Source organism: Alligator sinensis, unplaced genomic scaffold (assembly GCF_000455745.1).
Source record: "Alligator sinensis unplaced genomic scaffold, ASM45574v1 scaffold235_1, whole genome shotgun sequence".
Taxonomy (NCBI): domain Eukaryota; kingdom Metazoa; phylum Chordata; order Crocodylia; family Alligatoridae; genus Alligator; species Alligator sinensis.
Window position 1 is genome coordinate 652987 of NW_005842042.1, and position 12151 is coordinate 665137.

A 12151-nucleotide genomic window follows, 5' to 3' on the forward strand; every position below is an offset into this window, starting at 1 on the left:
GTTTCAGCACAAAGTGCTTATGGTAATTCAGTAGGTGGCACTCCTGCCTCAAGAAGACCAGTGCTCCCACCTGATGCTCAGCTAGGGGATTTCTTTCAGAAAAAATGCAGTGCACTGCTCCCAAACCAAAGGTGGTTCTGAAAAAGCCCCAAGCCTCTTTCACAAGGTTGGATGTATTGGCCTGTGTTTCTTAGAGAAACATCTGTTCACTCTGCCTTTCTAAGCTCCTTGTCAGTGTAAGTATATGTGAGAATCTAATCCTTTTCCTGTTCTGAGCTTTTGTGAGCAGTGGGGAGTACTGTTCAGTACTTGCTGCATTAAGCCCAGAGGTGCAGGAAGCAATGCATACATCTCTTAGCTACTTCTGACCAGAGAAGCTTGTGGCCTGACTCTCTAGGCTTTCCGAGCATCCACAGGTCTCATTGGTTTCAGCTGGAACTGTAGCTATTTAGCACTTCTGAAAAACATGCACCTGGGGTTTGTCCTCATTGCAGCTGCTGCTGTAACTGGCTTGTGCAGACCAGTCTGAGGTGGCTTTAAAATACACAGCTTGGTGGCTGCTATGGTTCCTTTGATAGCTGCCAAACCCATGGAAGAAGCTGGGGAGCTACTTGGATGGTTTGGCCTACACTAAGTTGTGGCCTGCCATGGTTCTGCTGCTATTGTAAGGCTCACTTGGGTGTCTCTTTGAGATGCAGTTCAAATGTATTGTCAAGCACTCTTCAAAGATCCCACAGCACAGTCCTGGTTGAGGTGGGAATGAAATACAATGAAGCCTAGCTCAGTCTTGTGCCGGCCTTATCACCTGCACTTTTACCAGCATCTGCAGCTACTCTTTTTAGTAGGGTATGTGCAGTGGGAAGCTTCCGCTATACGGAGGAGATAGGGAAAAATGCCTCAAGTCTACAGTCTTCCTTTCTTTCTGTTCAATGCAGCCTGGCATAAGCTCCACTGAGAGTGATGAGCCTCACACCCGGCTGGGCCGCCTCTACCTGTATCACTACAATGAGGAACAGCCCTTCATCCCATTGACTGAAATTCAGAGGATTGAAACTGCTGCCATTCTTGATCTCAAATGGTAAGGCTGCCTGGGTGGGGAAGGGGACATGTTAGATCAGGGGTGGGCAAAATGTGGCCTGTGGGCCAGATGTGGCCTGCCAGGCCATTCTATCTGGCTCGTGGGGCCCCTAAAAATTTTAGAAAATGTATATGTATCTCTCCCTGGCTGCCTGTCATGTAGCCCTCAATGGCTTGCCAAAACTCGGTAGTTGGCCCTTTGCCTGAAATAATTGCCCACCCCTGTGTTAGATGCTTATGGCACTATTAACATTGGGCACCTCTGTGTGGTATCCACTTAATGGTTGTTTTCTCTATGATGGCATGCTGTTATTGCCACAGTAATGAATAAGCTGCCTTCAAGGTCACTGGTGCTGGGTTTAGCAACTCTGGAATCATTTTTTCTCTTTTAGGGTAAAAATTCTGGTAGTCATTCATGGTAGCTGTAAGTGTGGGCATCCTGGCTGCACTGTACTTGCTGCTTAGTCAGCCTAAGAGCAGCTCTGTCAGCACTCTGAATCAGGAAAATTGAGCTGGAGAGGAAGTAGCAGCGGGGGTGCAAAGACTTTGTTAATTAAAAAGGTTCAGAATTAAGGATACACTTGATGGCAGTGAGATCCAGGAAGTTAGGTGCCCAATAGGCATGAAGAGCTGTGCAAGCCAAGGGGGCCACGTTAAGAGAGGGATCTGTCAGCAAGGTCCGGAGGCCAGGTATAGGAGAACTGTGGAGCCAGCAGGGAGACCTGGGTTCAGTCTTTCATGAGAACAGCTGCCTTCCAATTCTCTGCCTTGACTGCTCCCTCTTTTCCTGGGGTTAGAGCAGGGGGACTAAAGACAATACTTTCAAGCCTGTGTCAGTGAGCAGAGGGTTGCACTCATTCATCAGGTTGTTTATGAGCAGGGGTTTAATAAAAGTGGATGTCCCCTGGCCAGTCCACATCAGCAGCTTTTCTTACTGCCCTCCAGGAAGGTTCCTGGCATGCTGCTTGGCTGAGATTTGGATTTTCTTTTTAAAGTATTTGACCAATCCTGTACTGGGCTGGAAGTGATACAGTTGTGTTCTTCTCTGATGTAAGACGTGATTTTTTTTATTCAAGACCTGGTTATGAATTACTCTTTCAGGTGCCATGTTCCTATTGCAGAATATCCTGTGCTGGGTGTTGCAAATGCCAAAGGAGCTGTGGAGCTCTGCTGCTTGGCTGGAAGTGAGGTAGGTGGCTAGGAGGGAAATCACCACTGAAAAGAGCCTTAACACAGCTGATGTTTAAATTAGTAACATTCAAAGGCTTGTTAGTATGATGCAAATCTGAGAATGGCTTTGTGGAACTCTGTGGCTGCACAATACTTTCAGTGACCCTAGGACAAATAATAGTTTATAAGTGATGTTTTTTGTTTTGGTGATTCCACAAACTGCTTCTGATATCTCAGTGTTAAATTGATCTCTGTCCATCTGTATGAGAGGGGAAACAAGAACAAAGCTTAGGAATCATCTGTGTGAGGGACATGGAACAGCTGCTGAAAGAGCACTGACAAATTAGTGCTATGAAAAGTGAATCATGAAAGCTGAAAGAGGAGAGAGTTTTGATGAGGAGACAGTTAAAGAGAGCAGAGGGACTGGGGGCTGAGAGTGAGGAAAAAGCTACTGGGGACTAGAGATCAGTTTTAATGGAGTGGAGAGAGCAGAAGTCATTGAGGGAAGGTGGAGCACTGTGGCTAAATGGGCCTTTCAGTGAGCACTGAAATGAGGGAGCTGGAGATTTGGGTGAGGAGAGGAATGAGTTGTGGTGAAACTTGATGAAATGGGAAGCTGGAGGAGCAGGAGCTCCAATGTTGGGGCTACCATATGTCCAGGCTTTCCTGGACATGTCCTCTTTTTGGGTCATCTGATCTCTGTCTAGACATTTTTTCATATTTCAAAAAAGTCAAGGATTTTGCTGATAGAACTGCATTTCCCAGGTTGCCATAGCAGTGTGCCTGTTTACCAGGGACCCAGGTTTTCTGTTTGTGGAAAAACATGTATTTTCTTCCTCAAAGGAGGAAACTGCATGTTTCCCCTTGCAAGCTGGCAGCCTTCCAGCTTGCAAGGAGCTGCTTGGGGCAGTTGGAAGCAGAGGCAGCCACATGTGTCTGCGTGCGCAGACACAAGTGGCCAGCATACAGCCAGGCAGGGTGGTGGGAGCAGCCCTGGCAGCTGAATGCAGGCAAGTTTATCAGGGCAGGAGTTGGAGGGCCAGGCTTTGGGACTGTCCTGGAAGGGGGGGAGGGAGATGGGTATGTGAGGGGGGACAGAAGCCTGGCAGCTCTGGGGGATGGTGGTCAGGCACTGGGGCTGTAGCAGGGCAGAGCAGGGAAGCACCTGCTCCTCTGGTAGGGGAAGGGGGCAGTGGGGAGCTTGGCCTGGCTGGTACCACTGGGGCCAAGGGGAAGGGTGGGAGCCAGGGCAGCTGGGAGATGCTATGGGCAGACCGGCCGGGAGATGCAGTCCGGGGTGGTGGCTGTGGTGAGGCCCTTTTGGTGTGGTGCAGGAGCCCCAGCCTAGGGTGGGAGTGCCACAGGCCTCCCCTCCATCCTGTAGCCCACGCTGAGGACGGCTTGCTCTGCTGCTACCTGCACGAGCTGGAGTTGCTGCAGCTGCTGTGCTCTGGCCCAGTTGGGATGGGGGCAGGGCTGGGGGGAGCAGGGGTCTGTAGGTTGGGAGTGTGGGTTGCACTGCCAGTGCCAGGGGTCTGTGGGTCAGAAATGTGGGGCTCTAGTATGACTCAGGGGTTGGGGACTGGGTTTGGGAGTGAGGGGCACCAGCAGGGCCAGAGATCTGCGGGTCAGCAGTGAGGTGCCCTCCCACCCCCTCCCACAGGTGTCCTCTTTTTTGGAACTGGAAATAAGGTAACCCTACCCAATATGTATGTTAATACTTGAACAGCTTAGCCATTATAGCAGGATTTCTCTTGCCTCCAGTGCCAAGGATCCTAACATGCTTGCTCCTCTACAAACCTGTAGTCTCCTTTGAAAAGGTGACCCAGAGGTAGCTGTGTTCAATTGTGAAGGAGTAGTTGGATAGTGCCCATCCAGTTACTGTTGTCTTAATCTTGATTGATTCCTTTTCTCTCCAGTAGAAAAACAGCTGCATGTTGGAGCCAGTCTGCAGTGTCGACCTCGGAGCACAGTGCCTTGCCTTATCTCTGGACTGGTCCACAGGACGAGAGGAGTGGTGAGGAGGGAAAGGAATTGGGGAGCGTGTGAAAGACCGTTCATTACTACCGTGTGCTCAGTATGCTTAGAGCTGCTCTTCAGGTATCCTTTTATGCTGATAACTTTTGCTGTAGGGTCTCTGCCTAGGAACTGCTAATAAAAGAATAGTTCATCAGCGTCAATGTGCTATAGAAGTTTGCTTAGTCTGAGCCTCCATCGGTGTCCCCTGTCATGGGAAAGGTGAGAGATGCTGTTTAGCAGTGATTGCTGATGTCTGCAGAATCTGTTGCAGGAAATACACTGAAATGTGTTGGGTAGGATCATGCTAAGGCTTGGCACTCTGTGTGTGGCCTGTAAGTTTTGGAAGAGTGAGTGGTGAGGACTGAGTACAAGGCTGGAAGTAGGGCTGACTTAACCTAGTATTGAAGTGCTTGTGTCCACTATACTTTCTCTATGCATGTTACTTAAACAAAACTCTCACTCTGGAATTTTCCTCTCCTTCCTTATCTTTAAAGAAAGAATAGCCATGATCTGCCCTGAAGGAAGGGGGAGCTCTTGGTGCTGCTACTCCTTAATCACTTGGGGAAGCAAAAGGCTGGGGCTAGAAAACAAAGCTGGAGATGTCCTGGTCTGCTGTATGGCTGTCCTAAGGAGTCTCAGTGCGGCCTTGGAACTTGCTAATGACCAAAGACCTATGTTCATGAATCAACTCCAAGCCACTGTGAGCTGGGCTTGTGAAGTTGACCTTGTCTGTTTAGGCAGTGAGAGGTAGTTAGCTTTTATTAATGTGAAGTCAGATGTACCACAGGGTAGGGATGAACCGTATCAGTTAACAGTCAGAGATGCATAAGGTTTGATTCAGTTAGTCAGTTTGGTGCACCTGCTGACTTCTGTTTGGACTGTGTGGACTAAAGTTTTCAAGCAGGGGTATGGGGCTTTTGCAAGTGTGCAGAACAGTGTCTGCTCAAGCTCTGCTACTGCAGTTCCCATCTAGATTTATCTTACTAGGCAGATAATGCAGGTTGCATGTGAAACTAGGCTGTAATAAGGCTTTAAGTGTGAAAGAGAAGGTGCTGGGTGAAAGGTTGGGAAATGTAGATGTTTAAGACTCTAACATGGCCCTGTGTTTTTCAGTTCTAGCGGGCACCCACTGAGGGTGATCAGCAGTGATTCAAAGGGGAAGCTCAATCTACTGTCAGTAGATGAATCTGCTCCTTCTGTGCATGTCCTCAGTCAGTGGAAGGCTCATGACTTTGAGGCCTGGATTGCTGCTTTCAATTACTGGGACACAGAAATCGTGTATTCAGGTCTGTGAGCACCAGGAGGCTTTTGTGGGGAGGAACAGTCGCTCAAGGAGACGCATGAATCTTTAAAAAGCACCCTTCCAAGGGAACCTGCCTTTGCTTCCTTCCCTTGGCTTGTGCATTGTGATGATGCTTCTGGCTTCTTTGCCAGCAACATGGCATCTTGTAAATGGTGGAACTACTGCTGGAGGAAAAAGTACTTTTTGTGGGGGTGATTGTAGGTAAAGCTAATCTGCAGAAGTTGGGACCATTAAGCTGTTTCCCCCTCCAAAATATTTGTTGCGAAGGAGGGAGTATTGCTTTGTAGCCTGAGCAGGCAATGGCAAGTGAGGGCTTGTGGGTTCTAGTCCCAGCTTGGTGATCACTATGTAGCCTTAGTAAACTGCTTCATTTCCAAGTGTTTGTTTTTCCATTGCAAAGTGGAGCCTAATATTAACTTGCCACCCACAGTGCGCTTGTGAGCTTCATCTAATGTTTGCAAAGTACTCGGATCTTGGGGTAAAAATGCACCAAATAAATGCATGGAGTAAACTGTTTGTGGTACATGCAATGGCTTTTCCCTTTATTTCATTGGAAAAGGCAAGTTGGGCTGTAGTTATATGGTGTGCAACAGTTGTAAGGGTCCTGCGCTCTGCTTTTAGCAGGCTCCTGGGCAGTCAGAATGGTCTCTGCTTCCTAGAATGCAGCTTTTTGCACTGACTTCCCACATAGCATTCATAAAAAAAACCAAACAAACTATTTTCACCCTGTGCAGGTGGGGATGACTGCTTGCTGAGGGGTTGGGACATCAGGTGCAGCCCAGAGATGCCCATCTTCACCAGTGAGAGGTAATTAAGCCTGGCCGGCAATTGGCCATTGAATGAGGATGCAGAACTGACCCTGATTTTGTGTTCAATTCCTCCCACTCTACATAACTAGCATTCAGTTAAATAGCGTACATTTTAGTTCAACATTGCTATGGTCTTATCCCCAACACCTCTAGTTCTACTGTGGCCAGTTGATTGATTGGCATTTTGAGTGCTAGGTCATTTGGATGCAAATTGTGGGAGGAGGTGGGCCAAGAGTCCTGTCTTGTTTCAGGGGTGCAGTGCGCCATCAAAACAGTTCTGTGACCTTTAGACTAGCCCCCTGTCTAGAATAGCCTCCAGTCTTTTATGCAGAATGGCTTGGCTAACCCCCCGCTTACCATGTCTACAACAAAATGTCTGCTGCTTGGTGCCATTTAAAGATGCCAGTTGAAGCTGGATACCATGCACATGCTTGGGAGTGTGTGGCTTCCCAGATCCCCTTCCCCGGTCTGTCCTTTCAAAATAAGCCCAGGATTTCCCTCTGTTGCCATGACCTATAGGTAATGCTGACTTATTGGACCAGATTGTTCTTCCCAGATCTGTATGGCTTTGAGTCTTGTTTTGCTTTGTGTCTAAACTAGCTCACAAGGTTTGTACTAGGGTTGAGAAGGGGACATAAGTAAGTAGTACAAGGTGGCAGCAAATATGTCCACTATGCACGTCCAAGCTGGTTTCTTCTTTCTGCCCTCCCAGGAGGAAGGTGTATGGGCACTAACGTGGCACTGGTTGGGGATCATTTTTAAAAAGAAGGCACTTGACACAGGTCTTAAAAAAAGGACTCCAAGAGTAATTTTATTTGCCTTTTTTAAATTAAGGGAGGTTTTGCATGTCTTTTTGTTTGTTTTTTTTCCCCTTTCCCATCCCTCCTTTCACATTCATCTTTCATGCTGGTATAGTCCAGCTAGCAAAACCTAATTAAGGCAGTGCATATAACTCTTCCTCTCAGCTGGGTTCCTTGTATAATCCTAATGAGACAAGTTGATTGCTACAAATTTATTGTCACAGGGAGCTGTATAAGCTGCTCTGGGGTGCAGCTATTTTTTTTTGGCAACCTATGTCCTATTGTGCCATACATTGCTTTTCTCCAAGGTTATCTGCATCACTCCTGGTAGAGAGCTGTGCAGAGGGAGCCTTGCTTTTCAGTAGGCTTCTCTTGATGCAACAGGCACAAATGGAGTTTTGAGAAGTGCCTGCTTCCTTCTTGTGTGGTATTATGGTGACTATTCTGTGGTTCAGGGTCATCCTTTACTACTGCAAAAAACTGATGCAGTGAAGGTTGCCAGCTTCAAGAATGAAGGGTTTACCTTCCTGCCTTGGGCCCTCTTCCTTGCTGATGCAGGCTATTCCTTTGCAGGCATTCAATGGGTGTCTGCAGCATTCAGTGTAGTCCTCACAGGGAGAATCTTCTGGCTACAGGAAGGTGAGTCCCTTTCAGCTGCTCTTTATCTGATACTCCTCAGCCTCCTTGGTCTTTCCAGTTTGACTGCTTCCTCAGGAGCTGTTCTTGTGGGAAATAGAGAAGGAAACACATTTGTTTGTGGTGGGGGGCTGGGTCTTGTTTTTGCTGCTTCTGTGCTGTATTCTCTGAAAAGCGTTTGGTATCTGCATATGTTTACCTGTTTACCAGCTACGACGAGCACATTCTCCTGTGGGACACCAGAAACATGAAGCAGCCATTGGCAGACACCCATGTTCAGGGGGGAGTTTGGAGGCTGAAGTGGCACCCAATGTGTGAGCATTTACTGCTGGCAGCCTGCATGCATAATGGATTCAAAATCCTTGACTGTCAAAGAAGCTTGGGTAAGCTTTCAACAGAGCAGGAAAGAATGTGCTTTTCCTCTTCCACAGTGCTTTGCTGGTCATATTTGCTAACGACAGATGAAAGGGGCCAGTAGGTGCTATTGCACTGAGTGGTGGAAATACAGTAATAGTATTAAATGTCTAATAACTTATTGGGGATTGGCTATGGGGGTGTTGGTGCTCATAGCAATAGTAAAGAAACATCTTGGAGTCCTGGCTGGGTAGAGGTTACTCGTATGCTCAGGGTTAAACCAGTTGCCAGCCTTGGTGTCAGTGTGTTGATATAAGAGATGAACAAATTGAACACATCTGTCATGGCATCAACGCTTTGAGTCCCTGCCATGACAGAACTGTTCAGTTTGTTCATCTCTCATGTCAACACACTGTTGGTGTCGATGGCTTTAGAGGAGCTGCACATCACAAGTAATCTGATAGAACCTGTGATGTGTACACCTCTGCTAGGAACCCAGTGAGAGTCTAAGCGACTCATTCAAGGTCTCTCAGGATGTCAAAGGTAGGACAGAAATCAATGGCAATTTAGGGCATACAATGGTGTTTTGTTTTTTAATAGTGACCCTAAGTTTGTCAGGGGTGGCTTTTGGCTTTAGGTGTATATGAAGAGCCAATTTGGATGGTCTTTTGAACTAAAATATCTCTTACATTATTGGTTGCAACCTCAAGGGATTGGATTTGGTGGCCTGGGTCTTCCCTTCCAGTCCTATGTCTTCTTATTAGATGCTTCCTGGTAACTCCAGGAAGTGTATCCTGAGCTGACAAATGTCTCCCAAGGAGCTGGCGGTTGCCTCAAACATGAAGAACCCTCCAATTGTCCTAATCCAAAACAGCACTAGAAAAAGCTCTGAACAATGTGTTTATATTAATTATAGGGCTGTCACATCCCTTAATTGGGCCTTGATGGGTTTTGACAGCTTTGTGTAAAACTGATTTACCTGATGCTTCTCTGAGCCTCTTTTAATGCTTCTTATATAAAGCCTGTACACGCATACTGATCCTCTTCTCCCAGCTGTTCAGTGAGCGGAGCCAAGGTGAGGATAGCAAGAGGAAGCTGGCTAGGAAAGCTTCCTTCTACCATTGCCTCATTTCTCAGATGTGTCTAATTCTTCCTACTGTGTAACGGAGAATAGTAACACATAGGGTGGTGTGGGGGAATACTTCCTACATAATGTAGCTAGTGTTAGACCAGCTTACAGATAGGCTGTGACAGGCTGGGCTTCACAACCAAATTTCCATTTATTCATTTTTAGCTGAAAACGCTGACGAATGCACCGTTCTGTCTTCTTACGTCTTGCATAACTCCTTGGCTTACGGAGCTGATTGGTCAAGACTCTCTCCAAGGGATCTGCTGGGTGTAAGACAGGACCCTTCCCCAACTGTCTCTTCTGAGGGGGTAGGGGCAAGAGCAGATCCAGGAGTCAAGAAGCTGGATCTCCAAGTCCAGAACCTGAAGATAGTTTATGAATCTCCTACAGCTACTTTTGATGTAGTGTTAGATGAGGGGGGTGAAAACCCTGCTTCACAGGTCAAAGCAGAGATGGGGCCAGACCCTAAGTTTTTGCTTCCTGATGAAAGGGGATTGGACACAAAGTGTGACCAGGCTGAATTGGCAAAGGCTCAAAGAGAGAGCAGCATCGTAGCGACATGTTCATTTTATGATAACATCCTACACATCTGGAAATGGGAAACCAGCCAAACTAGCCCTTCAGAGTAAAGTATTAAATATTAATCCCAGTCCGAGAACACGTTCACACTGACATCATTGGAAAGTCTGTTGGATAGAAGGGACAGAAGATTTTTCTGTATGAAGAGCTAAGCCTACAGCCTGTGCCCAGTCTCACTTCCATTAGGGTTTATCAGCTTTTTTTTATTGCCAGGGAGCTCAGGGTTCTTGAATGTTTGCAGACATGCACTATTTAATTTAAAGCAATTAGAATTTCACTATTTTGTCTTCAACTCTGACTAAACCAAAATTTTAGTTTCTGCCTTGGTGGGGGATGCAGTTGAAGATGGGTGCATCCACTTAATTGTCTACTGCTGTGATTTGTGGTGAGGCTGGTATATTTCAAGGGATACTTTATTCTGACATGAAATTCATCTCTCAATGGCTAGCTGCTGTTTGTAAGTCTTATTTGCTATTCTCTAGAGATGTGGTTGGATGCCATTTGCCTTTCTCCTTCCACAAAACAAACAAAACTGAACTTTGCTGCAGCACTGAACTTGTTCAAGCTCACAAACTATTCAATAACCAGATTTTTTTTCTGAAGTTCCAAGGGAGTTCCCATCTGGTGTTAAGGCTTGTGCCTTACTTCGCTGTATGATCTGTTTGTAAACTAGCATGTGCCACAAGAAGATGCTATGCAAAGTTTGGCATTCTGATAATGGCATCTGCTTTTAGTGACCTTCATACAGAGAAATCTCTTCTGGAAGAAGTGGTGTACATGATGCAACAGAATGCTAGTGCAGCTCCAGTGAACTGTATTCTGAGCTGTGTTATTGTGAGGATTCTGCTATCTCTGCTTGATTGTGGTTTGGTTTTGTTCTGTGTTTGCGGTGTTGTTTTTTAACACCACGCCTCCTGCATGAATTACAAGTTCATTTTATCGCCATCATTAAGCACTGCTAGTTTTGCCTAGATTATACAGCGAGTTTCTCTGTATTAGAGCTGCAGCAAAGACTATTAAAATGCCACCCTGCACCAAATCTGTATCTTCTAATACTCCTAGGGAGAGACCTGTAATTCGGGAGCAACCCAGGGTCGACAGCTGTTTCAGATTTAAGGTCAAAAGTCTCCAAATGCTGTTGGCAATGTTCATTGGTCTTGCAAAAATTGCTTATGGCATTAATAATGCAGTCCTAATTCCTTCCTAGGATGGCTCCAGAACTCTAAGGTTGATCTGTAAGCTTTTTACTTTGACACATGAGCAAGACATTACACTGCCTGTGTGTTCCTAATTATCTTTCTCCAAAAAACAGCTCAAATTACTTAAGTCATTTCTAGTTTGTATGGTTTGTCTTTGAGAGTTATGATTAGTTTTTTCAAAGGGAAGAAACACCAGCAACAAACACAGTATTTGCAACAGTGAACTGAAGTCCAGAACTGACTAATCTTACTGCTGCAGGGCCCTTTTTCTCAAGGGTACATGTGTAGTTTGGAACAGCACCTTTTCAAATACTGTTATATGAAGATGCATATCAGCATTGTGAATAAAAGAGCTTTTGTTAAACTTAAAAAAAAAAAAAAACACAAAAAAACCCAACCTATTTTTTGGATGTTTCTAAAATAAAAGCAACTTTAAATGTTACGTTTCCTTGTATTTATAGTAGTTGACAAATACTTTATATAGAGCAGCGGTTCTGAACTGGGGGTACGTGAGATATATATTTCATACATTGTCTAACACAGGTCAAAGGGCCTAAACATTTAATTAATTTCCCATTGAAAGGGGGTACGTGAAGTTTCACTCTGAGACCAAGGGGTACGTTGACTGTGTCTCGGACGGCCAGGGCCGACTCGAGTTACACTCGTACGTCAGGGCGGGCTGGTGAATGGAGAGGCAGACACAACTTATCGGTTGCAAAAAACTTTACTCGCGCCGCTTGCAATCACGACGCAGGTGGTCCGGTCGTCTGAACAACCACACGAGTTGTTCCAGCTGGCGGGGCCCAAGCCAGTTAATCCGTCCGCAATTCGAAGCCGGCGGGGAAAGGGGTACGTCTGGGGTTGCACTCGGCGATGGGAAGAAAGAACGATAGGTGATCAGTCTATCGATCGGCAGCCGCAAGTCAGATAACTTCAGAGGCACTCTGCAGCGTGCTCAAAGCTCTTTGACTTGGGCAGAAGTCGCGCGGAATTTTAAATGGCCAGCGAGCCAATTACTAGCCGCCACGTGTGAATAATTTAGCACTGGCCAATAGCGGGGCACAAATTTACATTTG

General features: G+C 46.3%; 1 protein-coding gene across 1 annotated transcript in view; it reads left to right on the top strand.

The window, feature by feature from the left end:
* DPH7 (diphthamide biosynthesis 7) overlaps window positions 1-11517 on the top strand; it is a 16907-nt gene extending 5390 nt beyond the window's left edge. Inside the window, exons 3-10 of the mRNA XM_025203005.1 lie at window positions 936-1078; window positions 2179-2266; window positions 4170-4264; window positions 5380-5552; window positions 6304-6376; window positions 7752-7817; window positions 8025-8197; window positions 9463-11517. Coding sequence (XP_025058790.1) covers window positions 936-1078; window positions 2179-2266; window positions 4170-4264; window positions 5380-5552; window positions 6304-6376; window positions 7752-7817; window positions 8025-8197; window positions 9463-9926 — 1275 coding nt within the window. The 3' untranslated portion in view covers window positions 9927-11517. The remainder of the gene's footprint in view (window positions 1-935; window positions 1079-2178; window positions 2267-4169; window positions 4265-5379; window positions 5553-6303; window positions 6377-7751; window positions 7818-8024; window positions 8198-9462) is intronic.
* The last annotated feature ends 634 nt before the right edge of the window (window positions 11518-12151 follow it).